This window comes from Xyrauchen texanus, chromosome 26 (genome assembly GCF_025860055.1).
Source record: "Xyrauchen texanus isolate HMW12.3.18 chromosome 26, RBS_HiC_50CHRs, whole genome shotgun sequence".
NCBI classification, from domain to species: Eukaryota; Metazoa; Chordata; class Actinopteri; order Cypriniformes; family Catostomidae; genus Xyrauchen; species Xyrauchen texanus.
Window position 1 is genome coordinate 32,419,291 of NC_068301.1, and position 25,660 is coordinate 32,444,950.

At 39.6% G+C, this 25,660-nt stretch overlaps 1 protein-coding gene, 1 long non-coding RNA gene and 5 other non-coding genes across 8 annotated transcripts; all 7 read left to right on the forward strand.

Annotated features, from left to right (window-relative positions):
- The first annotated feature begins 2,497 nt into the window (after nt 1-2,497).
- LOC127620114 (uncharacterized) lies at nt 2,498-18,610 on the forward strand. Of its 2 annotated transcripts, XR_007967668.1 has the most exons (5): nt 2,498-2,633; nt 4,444-4,631; nt 5,221-5,408; nt 18,034-18,221; nt 18,474-18,610. It is a non-coding gene; the product is annotated as an uncharacterized LOC127620114 (long non-coding RNA). The 2 variants fall into 2 exon arrangements; XR_007967669.1 differs by lacking the exon at nt 5,221-5,408.
- On the forward strand, nt 4,217-4,348 carry LOC127620466 (small nucleolar RNA SNORA9). Its single transcript, XR_007967738.1, has one exon. It is a non-coding gene; the product is annotated as a small nucleolar RNA SNORA9 (small nucleolar RNA).
- LOC127620470 (small nucleolar RNA SNORA9) lies at nt 4,677-4,808 on the forward strand. Its single transcript, XR_007967741.1, has one exon. It is a non-coding gene; the product is annotated as a small nucleolar RNA SNORA9 (small nucleolar RNA).
- Nucleotides 5,454-5,585, forward strand: LOC127620467 (small nucleolar RNA SNORA9). Its single transcript, XR_007967739.1, has one exon. It is a non-coding gene; the product is annotated as a small nucleolar RNA SNORA9 (small nucleolar RNA).
- LOC127620465 (small nucleolar RNA SNORA9) lies at nt 17,806-17,938 on the forward strand. Its single transcript, XR_007967737.1, has one exon. It is a non-coding gene; the product is annotated as a small nucleolar RNA SNORA9 (small nucleolar RNA).
- Nucleotides 18,267-18,398, forward strand: LOC127620468 (small nucleolar RNA SNORA9). Its single transcript, XR_007967740.1, has one exon. It is a non-coding gene; the product is annotated as a small nucleolar RNA SNORA9 (small nucleolar RNA).
- Nucleotides 18,611-19,756: 1,146 nt separating the features above from the next.
- On the forward strand, nt 19,757-25,126 carry si:dkey-154b15.1 (uncharacterized). The gene is made up of 4 exons (XM_052093125.1): nt 19,757-19,855; nt 20,681-20,871; nt 20,981-21,066; nt 21,275-25,126. Exons 2-4 carry the CDS (start codon nt 20,688-20,690, stop codon nt 22,613-22,615), a joined length of 1,611 nt encoding a protein of 536 aa, XP_051949085.1. The 5' UTR covers nt 19,757-19,855; nt 20,681-20,687; the 3' UTR covers nt 22,616-25,126.
- The last annotated feature ends 534 nt before the right edge of the window (nt 25,127-25,660 follow it).

Here is a 25,660-nt window from a genome sequence, read left to right on the forward strand (position 1 = left end):
CAACCAATGGCTTTAGTTGGGGTTGCGGTTGGGGCTATTTGTTTGTTTGACCAACGGCAGATGTGGGGCATATTCAGAAAGCTGTTTTGAAAACTTTGTTTTTGCAATTCCATTCGGTGGCATGTGTGTCGCAGAAATTACATACTTCAGCTTTAACGTGATCTGAGTGTTTTAACTCCTTGCTATGCTGTTGCTAGGGTGTTTTGGATTGTTGCTTTATGGTCCTTTAACCATAGTCAAACTCCAAGTTTCTATGTTATTCAGATTTCTAGATATGGTTCTGTACTCTAGTTCGCCATGTGTTAAGTACTGAAGTTTTATGCTTAGGGTTTGGGATTTCTTCAAATTCCTAATTCTCATGTGACTCTACCCTCCCAAGCATCTGGGCCAATTTGGTTGATTAGGAGACATGGCTGGAGTCACTCAGTACACCCTGGATTCAAACTCGTGACTCCAGGGGTGTTAGTCAGTATCAATACTCTCTGAGATACCCATGCTCCCCAATTCCTAAACTTATGTATGAACAATGGTAAAAGTGATGCTTGCCTAAGCAAGCACCAATAATGTGTCATTAAAAGTCATAACTTTCCCCTAAATCAGTGTGTGAATATGACCTCTTGCCCTTTAGGCCGCTCAACACAGTGTTCCTCCCCAATCCTCAGCTCATGAGCGTACACCACACTCACACAAAGGTATCATTCACTGCCCAGACCAGTGCTGCTTATGCAATTCCATGGTAAAGCAGCTGCATGTATACTCAATGCAAAACACAACATTGTCTGTGGTTGTGAATCTCCAATCTGCAACTGGCTCTTTAGAGGAATTTGCAGATGTCTAATGGAGCAGTGGTTCTAAACTGGTGGATTGTGACCCAAAAAAGGGGCACAGCTCTGTTCTAGTAGGGTCACGGGCCAGGATTATTGGGAAAAATCACTGTTCCATGTTCGGTCTGAAATGCAATTGAATTGGTTGTGTTCCGACACAGACCAAATTTGCACTTACACATTAATTTATAATAATACGATTTTGCCTTGATCATCCTAAATTATATCAAGCAGACTTGGTACTTGCTAAAAGAGAAGAGATTAAAATAAGTGCTGGAAAGTTAAAGTCTATAAGCACAGAGGACTTGTCCATCTGTCTCATTTCGTAACACTGATGTCTGTTTCTTGGCACAGTATGTTGTCTTACTTTAACAGTGTTGGCACAGGGCTCTGTGCTCTGGTATTGCTGTGTGGCTCTCTGTGTTAACTGATTAAAGCCCCATGTGTCAACCTGAAACTCTTCCTCATACTTCTGATTCAAAAACACTGAACCATGTGGAACTACGTCTATGGTCATTACAGTAACTGCTGGTGTGTGTGCACATACAAAAGGCACAGCTTTCTCCTAGCCACCTCTTCTAAGTAGGCCTATTGGCAATACTGGTGTTGTAGCCAGCATGAATAATTGGCCTATTGGTTTTGGTTTCAAATCCTTATTACTCGCCCAAACATTGATAGGGGTACCTTGAAATGAGAAGATTCGTTTATTTTCCTGTTTGACATCAGCACACTTAACAGTATGTTGCCTCCCTCTAGTGGAAGATTTTGTGACAGCAGAAGTTTTCTGTCACACATTTAGAAAATAGATTTTATCAATAACTTTCTGTTCTGTGTTTGTTTGTAATGATAAATACATATTTTATCATGAAATGTGTAAATTTTTCCCAAGGAACAATTCAAGTTCAGGCTCAAAATGCAGATACCACATAAACAGCTACATATAAAAGCATTTGTCAATATATATATATATATATATATATATATATATATATATATATATATATATATATATATATATATATATATATATACAGTATATAAATCAATCAAATAAAAGCATTCAAAACTGACCAGTGATTAAACTAAAGTTCACATGATCATTCAATTGTTCCTCACTGCAGACATAAAGGTTTTTTATGTGCACAGAGCAGATCTTTTTTGTAATAAGTATGTGATTAATTACAAATAAATACTCTTTGTGTTCCTGTATTAAAGGGATAATTCACCCAAAAATTACATTATTTACTCACTCTCATGCCATTTCAGAGGTTAATGACTTTCTCTCTTCCGCAGAACACAAACTACGATTTTTAGAAGAATATCTCAGGTCTGTAGATCCATACAATGCAAGTGAATGGTGACCAAAAATGTGAGGCTCCAAAAAGCATATAAAGGCTGCATAAAAGTAATCCATACGACTCCAGTGATTTAATCAGTGTCTATTGAAGTGATCCAGTTGGTTTTGGGTGAGAACAGATCATATAACTCAGTGAAAAAGGAGATATATTTTGGCATTTTTATGTTTTTACATATGTTTCGGGTGTAGAATTTAGGGTTAGGCGGGGCAGAATTTGTGGCATCCCAAAAATGGGCTCTAGATTTTATTTTCAGATGATCCCTCATGCAGGACATTTAATGTGCTGTAGGTGGAGGCAACGTTTCTATTGAGCGGTCTTAACACCAGAAGAAGAAGCACAAGCTCTCTCATTTCGTTCGCTTCGCTGGACGACCACGTTGTGGAGATCCAAAGTCCTGGAAGATGTACCAGTAAATACTATTTCTTGCTGAAAATCTCGTTTATTTCATAAGGTGAGATTTATATGGCGGTATGTCTCACATAACACTTTGCTGTTCAAATCTCAATCTTGTATTCTTTGCTTGATCAATTATTCATCTATAAATGTTCATTAAGTACTAAGTAAACTATTGTGTTAAGTATTGTAAGATGAAGTATTGGGTCACATTGTGTTAAATTTATCCTTCAACTTCGTTGGATGGCTTTATATGAGGGGTCTCAGTTTAAACACGTGGTCACAAGGATCCACGTGCATGTTCGCTTGGAATGCCTTTATTGGTTCAGTTTAGTCAAACTTTTACATTTTAATTGTGTTAATTACATTAGACGTAACTACTCATTTTTACCTGTCTGGTGTAATTTCTAGGAACTATGACTAACATTTGCTTAGCAATATTAAACAGGCTCATAGCATGAGTAGCTAATTGTGTCTCGCTTGTAATTGGTGTCCTTAAAGAATGTCTAAATTAAGGCCATTAAAAGTCTCAAATATCTCAAATGTATAACAAAAGCCATTCAAGGGGGTCTTACATTTAGGGACAGATAACTGGAATCGCGATTCGGCAGTAAATCTATAGACATGCTTCAACGTGAAGACGTGGCTCATGGACTGTGTTTCCAGCGGTTCAAAATCTGTTAATTACTTCCTATTTTTGTGTTATGACGATGTTTATTTTAAAGCGTGTATATAGTAATAAGTCGTGGATGTTTGTAAGAGTGCATATTTTTGTATATTTCCCTTATCTGTTTTTGTGAGCAACTGGGAGTACAGACGTTTCAAAATAAGAGTCCCTGGTGTATTTTTGGTTATTATTTGAAATTTGTTGCCTCTGTGCCTGCCAGAGTAAAAAACTAATTCTAAGAACTTTTAACACATTCAATATCAATTTTAAAAACGATGTATGTACGTAAACTCGCTGATATAGTGGTAAAGATTTTAACATGATCTGGTATGGACATGCCATACTAATTTTATTTGTTCAAGTATTAAATGTGCTGTATGTAAATTTACTAAACCATAAAATTATCATAATGTCATTTGAGAATTAGGAAACATGCTAAGTTGAAATACTGGTTACAGCCAGTGTATTCTACATTGAAGTTTCCATTCAGGCCTGGAATTTTTGTTTGTTTTGCTGCCGGTTTGACAGATTTGAACAAGTTTGCAGGCAAACATCACTGCTGCAGCTTTGGAAGCCAGGAAACAAACTGGATCAGAGATAGCCAATTCCGGCCAACCTAAAAATCCTCGCCAGCCATCTAAAAACCACTATCACCAGAGATGTAGTAAAACAAGTATAAATACTGGAGATGCCTTTGGAAGATGGAGACCGCTTAAAGCCTATAAACCCTGATGCTGAGTTGGCTAATTTGCGTATTAACATTCTGCCAACCCGGATGAGCTTTGAGTCTGGGCGGGGCAGACAACCAATATTTTGAATTTGCACTGCAGTACTCATTTCAAACAGTTGTTGTCAATCTCACATATAGCCCCATTAAAAAAGCTCTTAAATTTTAAAATCTGTGCAGCATCCCTGTGGTGGCACATTTATATATTAAAAGATACAACCCTAAAATAGTAATGTGGTACAAGTTTATGCAGGCTGATCAGCGAGGTTGAGTCTTTGTGACTCTTGCCTTTCCTGTTGTGTCTGCTAGATGAATTTGGGGTGGTTTGAGGCCATGCATCGTACTCTCTACTGCACGGTTATAGAAACCCCTGACAAGCTGTGCTACCCAATTATGTACTTGAGGGTCTTGTTTCTCAACCTGTACATACTGCCACTTTTATGTAAATGTACTAAAATGATCCCTCTCTTGCAGAGTAATGGAAGTCCCCTGGAGCTTTAACAGAACATCCATCTGGCCACCTTGAAGAAAACTACGCATTGTTTTGGTTGTGAGTTTGATGCCATCAAGGAGATGAATTTCTCAAAGCAGCTTCAAGAAAGAAGTCCGCTCCGCCTATGAAGATTCGGACCGATTGCAAAGCCACAGTTTTAAAGTTTGATGTAATCTTGAATACTTTCTATCCTTGTACAATGAAATAGCCAGTATTGCAGGCTGTTCAGCGAGGTTGAGTCTTTGTGACTCTTGCCTTTCCTGTGATGTCTGCTAGAGAGATTTGAGGTGGTTTGAGGCCTGCTGTGGTGCCCTTCCTAGCACGGCTATATAATCTTCAAACATTTGTATTGGAAGAGTGTCTATAGTCTTGTGGGGCAAATGAAGACACTGCTTTCTGAGCACGCAGGGAGCTCATGTACCGTTTCCAGCGGTTCAAAATCTGTTAATTACTGCTTATTTTTGTGTTATGACTGTTTATTTTACAGAGTGTATATAGTAATATGTTGTGGATGTTTGTAAGAGTGCATATTTTATTTCCCTTATCTGTTTTTGTGAGCTACTGGGAGTACAGACATTTCAAAATAAGAGTCCCCGGTGTATTTTTGGCTTGTTGATAGTTATTTTATCAAATTTATAGATTTTTTAGAAACCCCTGACAAGCTGTGCTACCCAAGTATGTACTTGAAGGTCTTGTTTCTCAACCTGTACATACTGCCACTTTTATGTAAATGTACTAATATGATCCCTCTCTTGCAGAGTAATGGAAGTCCCCTGGAGCTTTAACAGAACATCCATCTGGCCACCTTGAAGAAAACTACGCATTGTTTTGGTTGTGAGTTTGATGCCATCAAGGAGATGAATTTCTCAAAGCAGCTTCAAGAAAGAAGTCCGCTTCGCCTATGAAGATTCGGACCGATTGCAAAGCCACAGTTTTAAAGTTTGATGTAATCTTGAATACTTTCTATCCTTGTACAATGAAATAGCCAGTATTGCAGGCTGTTCAGCGAGGTTGAGTCTTTGTGACTCTTGCCTTTCCTGTGATGTCTGCTAGAGAGATTTGAGGTGGTTTGAGGCCTGCTGTGGTGCCCATCCTAGCACGGTTATATAATCTTCAAACATTTGTATTGGAAGAGTGTCTAGTCTTGTGGGGCAAATGAAGTCTTCTTTAACAAAATATTTAACCTTTTTTCTTTTACAGGGAGAAACTCGTTCTTTGCAGTGCAGTTGGATCACTTGTTGCTTAAAGAAGACATAACAACTGTAGTGAATAGAATTTAATTGGAAATGTAGTTTTAAGATTTAACAGTATTTTGTGCATGTGGTGTTGGTTCAAAAACATCAATTTTTTGTTTGTTTATTTTTTAATACCGTCTGTATGGTTACAAATTCTACTGAATAAAGACAAAGAGCGCATCTTTAAAGAAAGAAATGTTTGTGGATTCTTTTACACATTGCTGAGCACATATCTTGTATGAAAAGGTTAATGCTGAAGATGGTGCATGATTGTTTTTGACAGCTGCAATGTACTGTTGTAATTTGCTGTGCGCCTTCTTATCCTTCAATTATTAGCATTTTTATTGTAATAGGAAAACAAAACTTTACAGTATGATTTACAAGTGACCGACTTCAATTTTGCTACAATAACTTGATTGCAAAAGACTGAATTGTTTGTTATAAATGCCCTAGATAGCCTGTAAATTGAATGCAAAGTCATTTGTTTGTGTACTACTGCATGCACTGCCTTTCCTATAACCTCACATTGTAGAAGAAAAAAACACAAAACTCCCAAAATGAATGTTTTATTTTGTTTATTTTACAGCATTTTGCCAGGAGTTTTTGTAGATGCATGCCGTGGGATAGGGGGGTATTTTATTAAAATCCTGGGGAAAATTCAGCAAAACAATGTTTGTGTAAATCACAAGAATGACCTACAAGTTAAAAATAAAGGTCTGGTCACCAATCACTTGCATTGCATCTACCTACAGAGCTGAAACATTCTTCTAAAAATCTTTGTGTTAAGTAGATGGCAATGAGGGGGAGTAAATTAAGTGAGAATACATTTTGGGGATGAACTATCCCTTTAAGGCAGTTAATCGCGTAGAAGAGACGTTTACGCACTTTCACACGAGAACAGTTAAGTGGTTTTTGGGTGCCTCACAATTTATATCAGCAACATGTATGGTTTTTGAATCTTAGTGGTAAAAATACGTCAATAATCTCTGCATTTTCTTTAAATACTGCTGTTGGCTGACGTTCAAGGGTTGTAATTTTGAAACGCTTGCTGTAAAATGAGTTCCCTTACGACTTCAGTCCACTTGACATTGCGTTTACTAACTCATATGGGGAGTGCCTTCATACACGACCTATTTGAAACCTACAATAACGCCAATATTCTTGGCTATGGTGTTTGAACCCCACCTGTTGTGGCGCGAAACTGACCGCTCGTTTCGGCGTGAACTGACCGCTATAAAACAGGTGCACAGACACCATTTCCTCAGAATTTCTTCCTTCAAGACAGCAATTACCTCTTGTCTCAAAGCCCTCTACCTTCGCTGTCGATACATATCAGTCAGCGGACAGAATCTTCATGGCAGCGAGAAGACTCTCCGCTCCCCTGCAGTACTACGGCGAACATCACTCCGCCTCACTGCTTGACCTTCGCTGGTGAACGGACCTCAGCATCCTGATTCTCTGCAGCGTGTCGGTAGGTGTAGAGTATCTATTTAAAGCAAAATTGTACTTCCATCCATCCATCCATCCATCCATCGTCAACCACTTATCCTGTGTACAGGGTCGCGGGGGGCTGGAGCCTATCCCAGCTAACATTGGGCGAAAGGCGGGGGACACCCTGGACAGGTCGCCAGTCCATCGCAGGGCCACACATAGACAGACATACACTCACACTCACCTCCACATCCACACCTAGGGCAATTTTTTGGAGACACCAATTAACCTAGCCTGCATGTCTTTTGGATGGTGGGAGGAAGCCGGAGTACCCGGAGAGAACCCACGCAGACACAGGGAGAACATGCAAACTCCACACAGAAAGGGGTTTGAACCCACGACCTTCTTGCTGTGAGGCGACAGTGCTAACCGCTGCACCACCGTGCCGCCCATCAAAATTGTACTTGTGTGTTATAAATATAAGTTATATAAATATAAATCGATATTTATATATCTAAAAGAGCCACTTACTTGTTCGTGTCTTTTTCAAGATGTCGTTCCGTAAGTGTTCCTTGTGCAAGAGGCACTTCCCGCTGTCAGACAAGCATGAGAGTTGCGTTTTCTGTCTGGGCCGTGCCTACGCAGTCAGCTCTCATGGAGACGGACTGTCCTCACGGTAAGGACATGAGTCTCAAGTCGCTTCGCTCACGAATCGCCCTGGTCTGATGGACCATTCAGCCTCTCGTGCCCTCCCACCCGCCTCTTCTGTGATTCCCGAGGGTTCACACGAGGGGGCACGGCGGGGCTGCGAGGTCGAGCAGGATGAACTTGAGGTGGATTTCACACTGGCATGCCCCACGAGCCCCTCAATCTCCACGAAGTGCATATTTACCCATAGGCTATGTGCGAGAGGAGCTCTGGCCCTCTGAAGGAGCATTCAGCCTTGTCACGTTTGGTGGATCTGATGCTGGGGATGATAAGGATGATGATGTCATGTCTCTCACTGCATCAGGCGACTGGTCAATGGATGATGCTACCGCCCCTCCCCCCAGCGAGATTGAGGACAGTGTACACACTGTCAGACAAATAGACGAGCAAAGTTTTGAAAGAGCTTCGGGCTGCTACAGACTTGGCGCTGCACGCCACGAAAGTCACGGCGCAGGCCATCGGAAAGTCCATGGGTAACCTGGTCGTTCTGGAAAGGCATGTATGGCTGACCCTCAAGGAGATGAGGGACAGAGAGAAGACATCTCTATTGGTGGCCCCAGTGTCTCCAGGCGGCCTCTTTGGCGGCGCAGGGAGTACGTTTGCTGAGCGCTACGTAACGACTCGGCAGCAGTGACAAGCCATAAGGCACTTTATGCCCAAACGGGTATAAAGACCTATGCCTGCTAACTCAGTGCCTGCACCGGCCCCCACCGAGCCACCAAAAAACGATTGAACATGGCTATATGATCCAATTTCCTCGCCGGCCACCCCGTTTCAACGCCGTTCTGTCTTCCACAGTTTTGTCCGAAGACGCACCACTGTTATGAGACGAAATACACAATCTAATCATGAAAAACGCAATAGAGATTGGGCCAAATTGTCAAGCACAAAAAGGGATTTACACCCACATGATTGGTTTGCGCCTATAGATCTGAAGGATGCGTACTTCCATATCCAAATTGTATAGCATCACAGGATGTTTTTGAGATTCGCGTTAAAGGGAACAGCATATCGATTCAAAGTCCTGCCCTTCGGACTGTCTCTGGCTCCTCGCATATTTACGAAGTGCATCGATGCGGTTCTCGCCCCTCTGAGACTCAGCGGCGTACGCATCTTGAACTACCTCGACGATTGGCTGTTACTGGAACAATCAAAGGCTCTGTTATGCCAATACAGACTTACTGCTTCAGCATCTAAATAGCTTGGGCCTCAATGTAAACTGGTCGAAGAGCACGCTCTCTCTCCCAGCCAAAATATCTCCTTTTTGGGAGTCCGCCTCGACTCCACGAGTGGGCGCGCATCTCACGAGCGAGCGTATTCAGACCATTCTACAGTGTCTGTCTCAGTTCAAACTAGGAAGAACACTTCCTCTGAAGCTGTTTCAGAAAGCATTGGGATTTATGGCGGTGGCATCGGCCATCATCCCATTAGGTATCTTACACATGAGACCTCTTCAGTGCTGGCTGAAGGACCGTGTGCCACAACATGCTTGGTGCCAAGGGCGCATGCGCATCACTATATCCCGCCGCTGTATGGCTGCATTGGTACCATGGAATGCTCCTGCATTTTACCAACGAGGTGTGGTGCTGGGGCAAATTATCAGGTGGAAAGTGGTGACTACGGATGCTTCAAACACAGGTTGGGGGGCGGTGTGCGATGGGCGCCCGACTTTCGGCACCTGGACAGGTCCGAGGATGGTGTGGCATATCAACCACTTAGAACTATTGGCTGTAATTATAGCCTGTCATTTCCTGGTTCGCTCAGACAACATGACAGTTGTGGCACATGTAAACCACCAAGGTGGAATTCATTCACCGCCACAGTTGAGACTATATATAGTTGATATCCTCTCCCTGAGAGCGACATATGTCCCAGGCCACCTGAATTACGGCACAGACCTACTGTCACGACAAGGGGTGATACCAGGCGATTGGAGACTTCATCCTCAAACGGTTTTGGGAAATAACCGGCAAAGCAGAAATCAACCTTTTTGCCTCAGTGGAGAATGCCCACTGTCCCCTTTGGTATTCGAAGTCCCAAGCCCCGTCGGGAACGGATGCAATGGCATACAAATGGCCGGCCAAACACAAATACACGTTTCCAAATGCCTGATTCACTCTGTCATATGCAAAGTCCTGGAGGACAAGAACACGGATCTATTAGTTGTGGCGAAATGGCCCAACCAGCCATTGTGTCCGGAAATGATAGAGAAGCTGTACAGCCCACCATGGGAAATACAGCTGAGGAGGGATCTCCTCTCTCAGGCGCACGGAACAATCTGGCATCCCCAGCATCAGCTGTGGAACCTGCCTGTGTGGCCACTGAATGGGGCGCACTACACGCACCAGAACTGTTCAGTCATGAACACCATTTTACAAGCCAGAGCACCGTCCACAAGATGCCTCTATACACTAAAATGGAAGGTTTTCACTGACTGGTGTCTCTCACATTTGTTATGCCCTGTGCGGGCGCTACATACATACGTTGAGCGTACTTGCCAGTTCAGACTGTCTGATCAGCTCTTTATATGCTATGGATGATGCACAAAAGGAACGTCCATCTCCAAGCAAAGACTTTCTCACTGGATTGTTAATGCAATTACCCTGGCTTACGAATCACAGAGTCAGACTTGCCCAATTGGTGTTATAGCACACTCAACTAGAGGCATGGCCTCCTCATGGGCATGGACGAATGGGGTGTCTTTACAAGACATATGTTTTGCAGCAGGATGGTCCTCCTGCTGAAACACGTTCGCAAGGTTTTACACCATAGACATAACGTCTCTTTCTTGACAAGTCTTCTATGTTTAGAGCACTTGCTATTCATTGGCCATATATATATATATATATATATATATATATATATATATATATATATATATATATATATATATATATGTATAGATAGATAGATAGATAGATAGATACTCATAGAGTTCTTGAGGCATGAGCAATGCGCTCCTTTTTCTCAGTCAGAAATGGTGTCTGTGCACCTGTTTATAGCGGTCAGTTCGCGCCGAAAACAGGTGGGGCTCAAACACCATAGCTAATATTAGAATATTGGCATTATTGTAGAGAGGTTTCAAATAGGTTGTGTATGAAGGCACTCCCCATATCCAATGTCTCGTTACCTTCGTCTCAGGAAACAGAGGTTACGTACGTAACCGAAATGTATTCCATGTTTCGTGCTGCACTGAGAAAAAGTATTCATGGCACATGTACTTTTTGCGACTACTTGTTTAGAGCTACAACCAGAGCTTGGCGATTTAGTATTTTATAAAAGCCAACAGTACCATGAAAATGCCACATGTAGATTACAAGCAAGAGACGCAACAACCTTCGCTTTATAAGCACGCTGTCCACATAGATATAAGTAGTTGATTATTTTGAACAACAGTTTTATAGTTTGTCTTTTCGGACATCAGAAAGTTTTGATGTTACTCATTTTGAATTACAGGTAGTGCAGAGAAACTTCAGTGTAGATGACAACAGGCAAGAAGAACAGGTAGCAACAGAAGAGCTTGGAAATACCCCAAATGAGCCAAATGCCCAGACAAGGGTAGACGAGAACAGGCAAGATGAACAGGCATCAGCAGAGGAGCTAGGACATACCCCGAACCAGCCAAATGTCAAGTTTTTTTGCTCGATTTGTTCTAACCTTTGTGTATCTATATCTACGACCAGAAGGGAGCGGCTTGAACGCCACTGAAAGTGGATGGGTTGAATCCATACAAACCTTGTCTGCCTTCTGTGCCAATCTGGTCAGATATAGTTTGTACAGGTCTACCTGTTGTTTACCAATGATTTTTCCACAGGTTTTAACAATCTTCCCCAATTTGTTCCTATGGGTAATTTTTGAATGTCCATACAAGCATACTATACAGTAAGAGAGAATACTCTCAATAAAAGACTTATAAAAAAAAGTCAGAATTTTGTTATCAACATTAAAATAATTAAGTTTCCTAAGAAAATACAAATGTTGTTGGCCCTTTTTAAAAACGGCATCAGCACATTGATCCCAGGATAATTTATGGTCAATGATAAGACCGAGATATTTGTACTCCGTCACCATCTCTATCTCCTCTCCTTTTATCAGAGACGGAGTGGGTGAGGGCGCCCTATGTCTAAAATCAAAGACCAACTCTTTGGTCTTGGACGTATTCAAAAGCAACTGGGAAGCTCCACACCATTCAGCAAATTCATGCAACACTGGCCATGTTCAGTTTCATCTTGCTCCAGTAAACTAATCACAGCAGTATCATCTGCAAATTTAATTATATGACGTCCTTGGTAACTACTGCGACAACAGTCAGTGTACAATATATATAGTAGTGGTGACAAGACGCTACCTTGTGGTATCCCAATTGAAGTGAAGCGGACCCCAGATAATGTGTTCCCCACCCTTACTCGTTGTGGCCGCCCACTCAGGAAATCCAAGATCCATTTAATTAGTTTTGAGTTTAGCTGGAAATTGTCTCTAAGTCTGTTTGCTAAAATGTGTGGGTGGATTGTATTGAATGCTGATGAAAAGTCAGCAAATAAAATGCAAGCATGTGTTTTACAACCTTCCAGGTGTTTATACAGATAATTTAAAAGCACTACAATGGCATCGTCCGTCCCCCTCCCAAATCTATAGGCAAATTGTAGAGGGTCAAGGGCGTGTCTACAAGAGTTTATGATGTGTGTTTTAATGATCCGCTCAAGTGATTTAACTAAAAGAGAGGTGAGGGCGATGGGCCTATAATCCTTGGGTGAGGATGGGTGGGGGACTTTGGGAAGGGGGGTCACAACTGCTGTTTTCCAAAGCAGTGGAACCACCTGGGTGTCCATTGAGCGCTGGAAGAGGTAACAAAAAATTCCACTTAATTGGGCCGCACAGTGCTTCAGCACTCTGCCTCCAATGTTATCCGGCCCCGGGCTTTTCTGTACGTTAGTCCTCTCAAACACTCGCTGGACCATCTCCTCCTTAATGATCAAAGTGCTCTCCATCCCAGCATCGTCTATCATAATCTGTTGCCAGGCAGAGACATTATCACTGTCATTTATTTCAAAGCGGGTAAAATGTTCATTTAAATTGTTGGCCAGAGCAAAGGATGCTGTGTCATCCATAAGGTAAATTTTTTTCCCTGTCTTAAAGGGGGCGTTGGCCATCAACTTTATACCAGTCCATGCAGCCCTTGAATTCCCCATAGACAGGGTACTCTGTACCTTGTCCTTGTACTGACACCTGGCCTTATAGATCTCCTTATTGACCTTCCTTTGCATATCTTTTCTGTTCTGTAAGCTTCCTGAAGCGAAGACTCTCTTTTTCTCATTTAGTGTGTCCTTCAGTTCCTTTGTCACCCACGGTTTATTGTTTGGGTACACCTTGATGGTCTTAGTTGGAATGACCGTACTCACACAAAAGTCTATGTAGCCCGAGATAGCCTCTGTCTGTTCGTGCAAGTCAGCTGAAGAGTCCTTGAAGATGGTCCATGATGTACACTCCAGGCATCCTTTTAACGTCTCTACACTGTCCTCATCCCACACCTGGATCTGCTTTTCCACAGGCTTAATCCTTGTCAAAACCTGTTTATAAGTGGGTCTTAGAAGGACTGTGTTGTGATCTGAGCCACCCAAGGGGGCCCTGGCACTGGATGAGTATGCCTTGGGGATGGAGCCGTAGCATAAGTCAATGATTTTATTTTTTCGTGTTGGACAGGTGACATACTGCGAATAGGTAGACAGAGTTTTTTTGAGCGTACAGTTATTAAAATCCCCCATTATAAACTTGGGCGCATCTGGTGAGATTTCATCCAATTATTGGGTGATATTAAAAATAATGTCTGCTGCCTTGTTTATGTCTGCTCTTGGATGTATATAGACAACAGTCAGAAATATTTGTGGGAATTCACGGGGAAGATAAGAGGGTTGCATAGAAACTGATAAAAGTTCAATATCAGAAGTGCAGATCTTTTTTCTTACCACAGTCGTTTTGCACCATCTGTTATTTATCATGACGCACACGCCCCCTCCGTGTTCCTTGCCTGTTGCCTTGCTGCATCGGTCCAAGCGCACTATACTAAATCCGTCGGGACGAACCTCGGAGTCTGGCACGGTACAATTTAGCCAGGTTTCAGAGAAGGCTAAGACACAGGCTTCCCTGTAATCATGCAGGTAACGAGTGTTTGCTCGCAACTCGTCTGCTTTTCTTTTTAACGATTGGACGTTGGAGAGAATGATAGTTGGTAGTGGAATTTTTGTTTTCCTCTTCCTGAGTCTTGGCGCACTCCTCCCCTCTTCCCTCGTTTTCTCTTGTATTCCTTGTCATTGAAATTTCTTGTTATCTCCGTGGGTATGTTTAGATTGGTATGATTCCAATCGCCCGCGTAGGCACTCAGTTGTAAGAGAAAGTCTCTGTTGTAGCATACATGTGACTCGCGTTGCTGGCCGGTTCACTTGCCACGCTGATAACAAACAGTATCGACCCGACTATTAAAGCCCGTTCCCATACGCGACTCATAGTGACTTATGGTATCGTTCTGTAAAACAGTGCATCTAATAATGTTTTGTACTGAAAATAATCACAACAAACAAAACGGACGAAACAGATAGCCTGTACTGCAGGTCGCCACTGTGCAGCGCCCCCTGTGAAAAGGGAAATACATCCAGTATGCGGCAGTCCTGTGGGCAAAAATGCCTTGTTGATGCAAAGCATTTGTGAAGCCACAACATGCACAACCTTGAGGCGGATGGGCTACAACAGCAGAAGACCCCACCGGGTACCACTCATCTCCACTACAAATAGGAAAAAGAGGCTACAATTTGCAAGAGCTCACCAAAATTGGACAGTTGAAGACTGGAAAAATGTTGCCTGGTCTGATGAGTCTCAATTTCTGTTGAGACATTCAGATGGTAGAGTCAGAATTTGGCGTAAACAGAATGAGAACATGGATCCATCATGCCTTGTTACCACTGTGCAGGCTGGTGGTGGTGGTGTAATGGTGTGGGGGATGTTTTCTTGGCACACTTTAGGCCCCTTAGTGCCAGTTGGGCATCGTTTAAATGCCACTGCCTACCTGAGCATTGTTTCTGACCATGTCCATCCCTTTATGGCCACCATGTACCCATCCTCTGATGGCTACTTCCAGCAGGATAATGCACCATGTCACAAAGCTCAAATCATTTCAAATTGGTTTCTTGAACATGACAATGAGTTCACTGTACTAAAATGGCCCCACAGTCACCAGATCTCAACCCCATAGAGCATCTTTGGGATGTGGTGGAATGGGAGCTTCGTGCCCTGGATGTGCATCCCACAAATCTCCATCAACTGCAAGATGCTATCCTATCAATATTGCCCAACATTTCTAAAGAATGCTTTCAGCACCTTGTTGAATCAATGCCACGTAGAATTAAGGCAGTTCTGAAGGCGAAAGGGGGTCAAACACAGTATTAGTATGGTGTTCCTAATAATCCTTTAGGTGAGTGTATATAAATCAATCAAATAAAAGCATTCAAAACTGACCAGTGATTAAACTAAAGTTCACATGATCATTCAATTGTTCCTCACTGCAGACATAAAGGTTTTTTATGTGCACAGAGCAGATCTTTTTTGTAATAAGTATGTGATTAATTACAAATAAATACTCTTTGTGTTCTTGCATTAAAGGGATAATTCACCCAAAAATTACATTATTTACTCACTCTCATGCCATTTCAGATGTGATTGACTTTCTGTCTTCCGCAGAACACAAACTAAGATTTTTAGAAGAATATCTCAGGTCTGTAGATCCATACAATGCAAGTGAATGGTGACCAAAAATGTGAAGCTCCAAAAAGGAGATAAAATCTGCATAAAAGTAATCCATACGACTCCAGTGATTTAATCAATGTCTTTTGAAGCTGTTCTCACCCGAAACCAACTGGATCGCTGCAGAAGACATTGATTAAATCCCTGGAGTCGTATGGATTACTTTTATGCAGATTTTTCTCCTTTTTGGAGCTTCAAAGAACTGATCACCATTCACTTGCATTGTATAGACCTACAGAGATGTAATATTCTTCTAAAAATCTTCTTTTGTGTTTTGCAGAATAAAGAAAGTCATACACATCTGGGATGGCATGACGGTGAGTAAATGATGATGAAATGTTTCATTTTTGGGTGAACTATTTCTTTAAGGATTGGAAAGGAATTGTCAGCTCCATAAATTATATTATGAATGTAATTAGTCAAGTAATTTTTAAATGATCAGTTATGTATTTTATTAGGTGAAACCAAATGTGGGTATGACTATGCAGATGGTGAAAATTTCTGGAAAACGGGTCAACGTTTGAAATGTGTAGGAGGCTACAGGAGGAATGATATATAAGAGGTATGGTATGGAGGGAACAGTTTTGGGTGGAAGTGTGGAAACATGTCAAGGAATTGGGCCTTTATAATATGGTATTTTGTCCTATTTTGTCAGAAGTAAAGTGAGTCCATTCCTGAATTTATTAATTACTGCAGGTGTTTACAGAAAGTGCTAAAGAAAAAAAATCTATCAAATGTATAAGCTAGAGTACTTCCGTGGGTTGTCAGAAGTACAAAAGTATATTGTTGGAGTGTTAAGCATAATAGTTTGTTTGATTGCATAAAATGAAGGCCAGTTAGAGTTGGGGATGTTTTTAGGGCATGTATGAGGGGTGCACTGGTGTACAGGGCACTTTTTTATTATTATTATATATATTTTTTTTACATAGGCCTATGTTTCGGGTGTAGAATTTAGGGTTAGGCGGGGCAGAATTTGTGGCATCCCATAAACGGGCTCTAGATTTTAATTTCAGATGATCCCTCATGAAGGACATTTAATGTGCTGTAGGTGGAGGCAACGTTTCTATTGAGCGGTCTTAACACCAGAAGAAGAAGCACAAGCTCTCTCATTTCGTTCGTTTCGCTGGACGACCACGTTGTGGAGATCCAAAGTCCTGGAAGATGTACCAGTAAATACTATTTCTTGCTGAAAATCTCGTTTATTTCATAAGGTGAGATTTATATGGCGGTATGTCTCACATAACACTTTGCTGTTCAAATCTCAATCTTGTATTCTTTGCTTAATTAAATTTTTTTGATTAATAATTTATCAAGTAGTTATTAAACTATTGTGTTAACTATTGTAAGATGAAGTATTGGGTCACATTGTGTTACATTTATCCTTCAACTTCGTTGGATGGCTTTATATGAGGGGTCTCAGTTTAAACACGTGGTCACAAGGATCCACGTGCATGTTCGCTGCTTGGAATGCATATTGGTTCAGTTTAGTCAAAGTTTTACATTTTAATTGTGTTAATTACATTAGACGTAACTACTCATTTTTACCTGTCTGGTGTAATTTCTAGGAACTATGACTAACATTTGCTTAGCAATATTAAACAGGCTCATAGCATGAGTATCAAATTGGTGTCCTTAGAAATCTTAAATTATATTTGAAAGATTTAAGGTAATAAGTATTAAATGGTATAACAAAAGCCTTAATTATCATTCAAGGAGGTCTTAAGTTTAGGGGCAGATAACTGGAATCGCGATATGGCCAAATGTAATTATTAAACCGGAAAAGGCAGTGATTCAATTCAGTAAATCTATTGACTTGCTTCAACGTGAAGACGCGGCACTCTAAGCACGCAGGGAGCTCATGTGCTGTGTTCCGGTTCAAAATCTGTTAATTACTGCTTATTTTTGTGTTATGACTGTTTATTTTACAGCGTGTATATAGTAATAAGTTGTGGATGTTTGTAAGAGTGCATATTTTATTTCCTTTATCTGTTTTTGTGAGCTACTGGGAGTACATGCATTTCAAAATAAGAGTCTGCATTTGGACTGCAGTAACCATTTCAAACACTTGTTGTTAATCTTACATATAGCCCCATTAAAAAAAAGCTCTTAAATTTGAAAATCTGTGCAGCTTTATATATTGAAAGATACAACCCTAAAGTAGTAATGTGGTACAAATTTATGCAGGCTGATCAGCGAGGTTGAGTCTGAAGTGACTCTGTCCTTTCCTGTTGTGTCTGCTAGATGAATTTGGGGTGGTTTGAGGCCATGCATCGTACTCTCTACTGCACGGTTATAGAAACCCCTGACAAGCTGTGCTACCCAATTATGTACTTGAGGGTCTTGTTTCTCAACCTGTACATACTGCCACTTTTATGTAAATGTACTAAAATGATCCCTCTCTTGCAGAGTAATGGAAGTCCCCTGGAGCTTTAACAGAACATCCATCTGGCCACCTTGAAGAAAACTACGCATTGTTTTGGTTGTGAGTTTGATGCCATCAAGGAGATGAATTTCTCAAAGCAGCTTCAAGAAAGAAGTCCGCTCCTCCTATGAAGATTCGGACCGATTGCGAAGCCACAGTTTTAAAGTTTGATGTAATCTTGAATACTTTCTATCCTTGTACAATGAAATAGCCAGTATTGCAGGCTGTTCAGCGAGGTTGAGTCTTTGTGACTCTTGCCTTTCCTGTGATGTCTGCTAGAGAGATTTGAGGTGGTTTGAGGCCTGCTGTGGTGCCCATCCTAGCACGGTTATATAATCTTCAAACATTTGTATTGGAAGAGTGTCTAGTCTTGTGAGGCAAATGAAGTCGTCTTTAACAAAATATTTAACCTTTTCTTTTACAGGGAGAAACTCGTTCTTTGCAGTGCAGTTGGATCACTTGTTGCTTAAAGAAGACATAACAACTGTAGTGAATAGAATTTAATTGGAAATGTCATTTTAAGATTTAACAGTATTTTGTGCATGTGGTGTTGGTTCAAAAACATCAATTTTTTGTTTATTTTTTAATACCGTCTGTATGGTTACAAGTTCTACTGAATAAAGACAGAGCACATCTTAAAAAAAAAAATAAAAATGTTTGTGGATTCTTTTACACATTGCTGAGCGCATATCTTGTATGAAAAGGATAATGCTGAAGATGGTGCATGAGTGTTTTTTACCGGTGCAATGGTGTAATTTGCTGTACACCTTCTTAACCTTCAGTTATTAGCATTTTTATTTTAATAGGAAAGCAACTTCACAGTATGATTTACAATAAGTGGCCTACTTGAATTTTGCTACAATAACTCGATTGCAAAAGACTGAATTGTTTGTTATAAATGCCCTAGATAGCCTGTAAATTGAATGCAAAGTCAATTTTTTGTGTGCTACTGCATGCACTGCCTTTCCTATAACCTCACATTGTAGACAAAAACACACAAAACCCCCAAAAACAATGTTTTATTGTTTATTTTAGAGCATTTTGCCAGTAGTGTATGTAGATGATACATGCCATGGGATAGGGGGTATTTTATTAAAATCCTGGGGAAAATTCAGCAACACAAGCTAGCTTACAAGCTAAAATTATGTTGGCCATAAAACTGAAATTGTTGGAGAATGTCCAAACCTCTAGATTTAAAGACATTACTTTCAGAGGTGATATAATAGTTGTGGGTGAGAAACAGATCAATTAAGTTTTTATTTACTATGAATCTCCACTTTTTCTTTTTTTGATGATTCACATTCTTTGCATATCACCACCTACAAATTAAAGTAAGATTAAAATGTAAGTACTTTTTTTTTTGTTTCTCACTCTTTCCATTCATATCACTTCTGAAGACATGGATTTAACCACGAGTCATATGGATTACTTAAATGTATCCTTTATGTGTTTTTTGGTGCTTCAAAGGGCTGATCCCCATTCACTTGCATTGTATGGAACTACAGAGCTGAAATATTCTTAAAATCGTTGTGTTTAATTGAAAGAAAGTCAAACACATCTGGGATGGCATGAGTGAGCAAATGAAGAGAGATATATATATATATATATATATATATATATATATATATATATATATATATATATATATATTTATATTGGGATGAACTATCCCTTTAAGGCAGTTAATCGAGTTGAAGAGACGTGAGCACAGTGCGCAGTTTCACTTTCACACTCACGAGAGCGGTTTGGTGGTTTTTGGGTACCTCACCGTGGCAAAAGAAACTTTGGAACTTATATCAGCAACAGGTATGGTTTTTGAATATCTTAGTGGTTAAAATACGTCAATAATCGCTGTTCATTTATCTTTAAATTACGTTTCATTTTTTTTAAACACTGCTGTTGGCTGACGTTCAAAGGTTATTTTGAAACGCTTGCTGTATAACGAGTTTTCCATGTTTCGTGCTACACTGAAAATGCGACAATAATCTCAGTCATCATGGCACATGTACTTTTTGCGACTATTTGTTTAGAGCTACAACCAGAGCTTGTCGATTCGGTATTTTATAAAAGCCAACAGTACCATGAAAACGCCTCATCTAGATCAAGAGACGCAACAACCTTCGCTTTATAAGCACACTGTCGAAGTTGATGTTGAACGACAGTTTTATAGTTTGTCTTTTCGGATCGCGTCTTTTGCTGGCATATTAGAAGCATAAAGGACCAAACATGTAAACCGAAATACATGACAAATGACCTCATGGTGTAAAGGTTTTTGTTTAAACTTTTTCCACACAATTTAGTCCTGAATTCTTATCTTAATAATTTTTTATTGGTTTGTTTTTTTATAGGTAATACTTTTGTAACTTATTTTTTTATTTATATTTTTTGTATTTTATTGTTATTAATTTTTTTCAATATATTTTATTTATTTTTCATGCATTTGTTTCCATATTTTTGTTTAATCATTTATTTCTGTATATTTTATTTCCCAATAGGCATAGACAGGCCAAACAATTTTCTTTATGTGTACTATAGTAATAACAACATTTCCTTAAGACAAGGTTTCGTTCTTTCTTGTTGCAGACAGTAATTGATGTTTTGTGACTTTTCCCACTTTCTTCATTGTTTTAGTTTAAAGATGGACACAGTAGGAATGGTTATTGAAGTCAGTGGGCTCCCAGACATTGAACCAAACAATAGCATGATTGACAGAATAACCATGCACTTTCTGAAGCGCAGTAACATGGGTGCAGATGTTTTAACAGTGATTTATCCCACTTCCACCAAAGGCCAGGCTTATGTAGTATTTGAATCGGCAGAAGGTATGATAGTTTGGCTTAATATATTTTTTTTCCTTCTACGTTTTGTTGATTGTTTGAAGAATGCCAGAATCCATGAGTAAAACCCCTTGTTTTTCTCTCAATATTTTAGTACCTGGAGTTTTGGAGCACAGTCATCTTTTGGAAGCGGAAAGTCGGTTTTACCCACTGGAAGTTAAAAGAGTGCATCAGCCTCAGGTAATGCTTATTGTTGGTGATCCTCATTTACTCATAGTTAGAGATGGGTAAATGTACAGCATGCAGTATATTAATCATATTTAAAATTTATCCGTTATCCATTTACTACAATTTAAATACAATTGTCAGGCTCCTGTTTGAATTCTTGCTTTTTTGCTCTAAGAGAAGTATGGCTAAGATATTTTCTTTCATGTTTCCTTTTTCTTAGTTGGACATGTCAGCCGAAGCATTCCTCGATGCAAATCTGTTCTCTAGTCAGAGAGAAATCCTAAATCTTCTTGATAACTATGGCTTTAAGGTGTCAGAGACCAGGTCAGGGCAGCTGCATTTGCAGGGCTCCTTTTTAAAGCTAAAACTCATCCGCTCCAAACTCATGCAGCTTCTGGCTCAAGAAACCCATCTTCAGAGAACAACACCTTCCCCTTACACTAATGGCTACTCTAAAGGCTCTGAATCCAAATATTGCCCCAATGACTATGAATCCATACCTAAATCCACATCGAGGTACAACCACACCAATGGCAACTCCGTGTATGTTGGGGCCAGTAGCCCATCTACAGTAATAACCTCAAGATCCCCAGAGTCCCCAAGCTTCCGGACGGTCTCTCCTCTTGCTGGAAGCTCAAGCTCAGAAGGTTCCTTTAGCAGTCCCTCCAGATTGTATGAGGATTCCAACACAAGCTGGAAGACCCCTTCTCCCAGGCAAACTGAGGTTTCCTTCCCTGTTGAACCAGATGTGTTTAAATACACAATGCGCTTTGAAAAAGAGTTTATTAATAAAATTGAATTGGAATATAGCACTCGTATTAATGTTGAGGAAGATTCAGGAGTTTTTACTGTTAAAATCTTGGGAGGGGCCTTTGACGAAGCAGCTAAAAAACTGTCTTACTTCATGCAGGACATCACCTCATCTCTACGAACACAACAAATAGACCTGAATAAACTTAACGACAGTCAGCAGAGACTAATTACTCATAACATTTACATGTTCCAAGACATCTACAAAGTTTTGATTTGGCAGGATGGGCATGTTATTAAAGTGGTGGGATCATCAAAAGAGAGCTATGAAGTGAAGCAAAGGCTTCTTGGAGGTGAGGTTGACAATCCTGTGCCAAGCCAGTTGGTGAGGAACGCGCATTTGCGACGCAGCAACTCTTTGCCAAGACAAACAACAAGGACTAGAATGGAGGACGATAGACCAAATCCTGACATTGTGCTTCAAGCTACTACTTTTAGTAGCTCCTCTCCCTCACATTACCCGAGAGACTCTCAGTCTGGGCGAGACTTACAACAGGACAGAGGTCGTCAGCCCTCTAAACCCACTGCTGAACGCGGCAGGCGACGTAGCACCTCTGAGTCCCGACATAAAAATAAAAAGACAGTAGACAGATCTCTCCCAAATGATGATCAGCAGGATTTGATAACCCCTAGTGGAGTTAAGACATTTAAACAAAAGCCAGTACCTAAATTTCTTTCTTTTTTTCAGAACCCTGGTGATATCAAATCCAAATTGCGCAAAAATCAAAAGTCACAAATTTCCAGCGTATGAAATGACTGAATCCTGTAAATCAATAATTCATAATTTGACACATCACCATCAATATCTCCTTTATTGTAAAACACACTTATAATTGGGGTTTGCAGCTTTTTTAGAACTAAATTGGTCAGACACCTTATAATATGTGTGCTTGACTCTACTGTACATTAAGAGAGGGACGAGCCTGATCTTAACTGACGATTTCATTATATTCACAACTGTTATTTAAATAGTACACGTTTGAAAGCACTTTGCAATCATTTCTGTGATTGTTTCACAGTTTAATATATGTATAAATCAGTAAATCATAATGTGTGGTGCGAGAGTTCTTGAATAGCGTATTTTGTGCGAGTAAGGGCAGCCGGGGGAGTTACCGGTGCCCCCTATAAAGATGGTGCCTTCCTAGGGAGTTGGTGCACTGACTGCGTAATATGCAGTACTGCCTTCATTGTTGATTTGTAAAGACTCTCTCATTACCATGGAGACAGGACTCAATGAGGAAGTGCCTTTTTCTGCATATTACAGGAAGTGAGGCAGGCCCTGTGGTTAACTTAGACCTGAGCATCTCCCTGTGTAAAAACGAATGAAACAAGCTTAACACGTTTATAAGGTTAGAATGAGATAAATACATTGATGTGTAGCGTGCAATTGTTTTTTCTTTATAATCTGACACTGTATATTACTATTTGTGTTAATTGAGAATATGTAATTTCCAATATTTCTGTAAGATTCAGCTTTATGTAGTGGAACCCTGAAAAAAAAAAAAAAAAAGGTTTTTACCTGTGGTTTGATTTCGTCACTATAATTCATCTTTTACCTTGACAAAACATTATTTTCAGCCATTTTGAATGATTATTTTTAGGCATTACTCTAATGTGGACAACTTGGGACTCAAATTGCATCTCATTGCTCAGAACAGAAAACGAATGTTAAATCAAACGGAGTACAACGATGCAAAACAAAAGGGCAACAACACTACAATAAAATTAAAAACACTGCAAACATGAACTAAACAACCAACTGCAACTGTCACCTAACAATAATATAAATTGTAGAACTATTTAACTTCTGGCAACAGCTACATTTTGAAGGATCACACTGTTTTTTCAGGTCTTTTCTTGATAAACTTCACATTTTTACATTCAATTACAGTAGCAGTCTCTTTTATTCAGAGTGACTTATTAGTGAGGAATATTACAATCCAAGAGATCATAAAGACAAAAGCATTGTATATGTTCCAACAAAAAGTTCCAAAAATAACCAAGAGTAAAGCTAATGAGTATACTTACAGTACATATACAGATCTACTGATTTTTCAGCCATATCATTGAAAAATCCACACCCTTTAATTACAGGTGGGTAAATTCACAGCTTTAGTCCCCACCCACATCTTTATCTAATGTGTTTTATTCATCTGAAAATTTGAGTTGAGTATCAATACATATTTCCCAATTCGATTTTGATTAATTTGGGTATTTTTCATATATCTCTCAGCTAATTTTGTGAATTATAAAGGGGACCTTCTAACTAGGTACACTATGAAAAAATAAATGTTACAAATTATATTTTAATTGTTTTTCATCAATTTGGTCACATTTTAGCTTTCAAGAAAATGATCAAATACATTTATTTAATCAATAAATATTATATAGAATATATTTTTTACAAGATAAAATATTATGTACATTTTACAAGTATTTACATTGATTTGTTGAAGCTGCTTTAAAAACCGGTACTGTCTCTTTAAAGAAAGACAGCGTCTTTAAATGAGCACATGTTTACGAGAGAGACTCGAATGGCATGCTATGCCTGATTACGGTTAAATGTTTATTACTGACAGTAAAGGACAGAAAGAGTAAAGAGACATTATTCAATGGCAAATGGGTTGTGTGGATCTCGTCTTTGGACTCACATTACACGGAACAAATTTTACTCACAAGTATCTCGCTGTACTACTATACTGCACAGTTACTGTTGAGGGAAATCTGAAAATTGACCGGCCAGTTGCTAAATAAAAAGAAATGTAGTCGTATAGTGTGATTTTTGGTTACAAATGCAAATGATTTCCTCTCATTTTAGTGGAGGGTTGCGCATAAGAGTAAAAGATCGATCCACGGCTTTTGAGAATCGATTTAGTATCAACTAAATTTGACAAAAAACAATTAATCAAAAATGAATTAATGTAATATTTTTGTTCCCAGCCCTACAAATAACTGTCCAGTACCTGGTTTGGGAGAACATAGTCTGTAATAGTTATGTACTGTGAAATCTGACTCATCGCAGCTCATTCTTTGATTTTCACAAGCTGATTTCCACACTGTTGTAATTGCACAAACATAAATGTAAAGGTGTAACTCAGCGTCATCTCAAGTATTTTTACATGTTGTCCCTCTCCATGTAGAATTAAACAGCTTTTATAAGGTTACTGATATGACTGGAGTCTTCATTTTAATGTGAGTGCTCATGATTTCCTACATATATTGCAAAATTACAATTCATGTCTTTATGAGTTAAACGTTTTTAATGAGGAATAAATGACCGAGTGCACCTTTAAATAGTGAACAAGTACATATAAGTACATTTTGATCTGTTTCTCACCCAAAGCAATCATGAACTGAAGCACTCAAGTCATATGGATTACTTTTATGCTTCCTTTATGTGCAAGTTTTGGACCCCTTTGACTTAAACTGTATTGACAACAACAAATTTTTGTTTGAACTATCCCTTTAAAAGCAGTTTGTTTGAGGCACTTAGAGGCAAGTAAACTAAATATCCATAAGCAGAACTGTATATTCTGCTTTGGTCTCTTAGTAATTTTCTGAACAACTTTGTGTGTTTTCTGCTTTTTGCTTTCGGTGTTCTGCTCTGCTATTATTTCAATAAATGTTTTCAGCACAAGTCTCAAATAAACCCATTGCTAAACAACACAAAGGCAAAAACTGAAATGTATCACTTTACATGTCAGTCAGATGTTGGAGCTATGGTTGCCAAATACCAATACAATATTAACTGAACACAAATTATAGTCTTACATGGTTTTAATAAGATGCGATTTGT

Coding starts and splice junctions, on each gene's coding strand:
- si:dkey-154b15.1 (XM_052093125.1), top strand. CDS start 20,688: ATGGACACAGTAGGAATGGTTATTGAAGTCAGTGGGCTCCCAGACATT. Junction 20,872..20,980: donor AGTATTTGAATCGGCAGAAG/GTATGATAGTTT, acceptor TCAATATTTTAG/TACCTGGAGTTTTGGAGCAC. Junction 21,067..21,274: donor AAAGAGTGCATCAGCCTCAG/GTAATGCTTATT, acceptor CCTTTTTCTTAG/TTGGACATGTCAGCCGAAGC.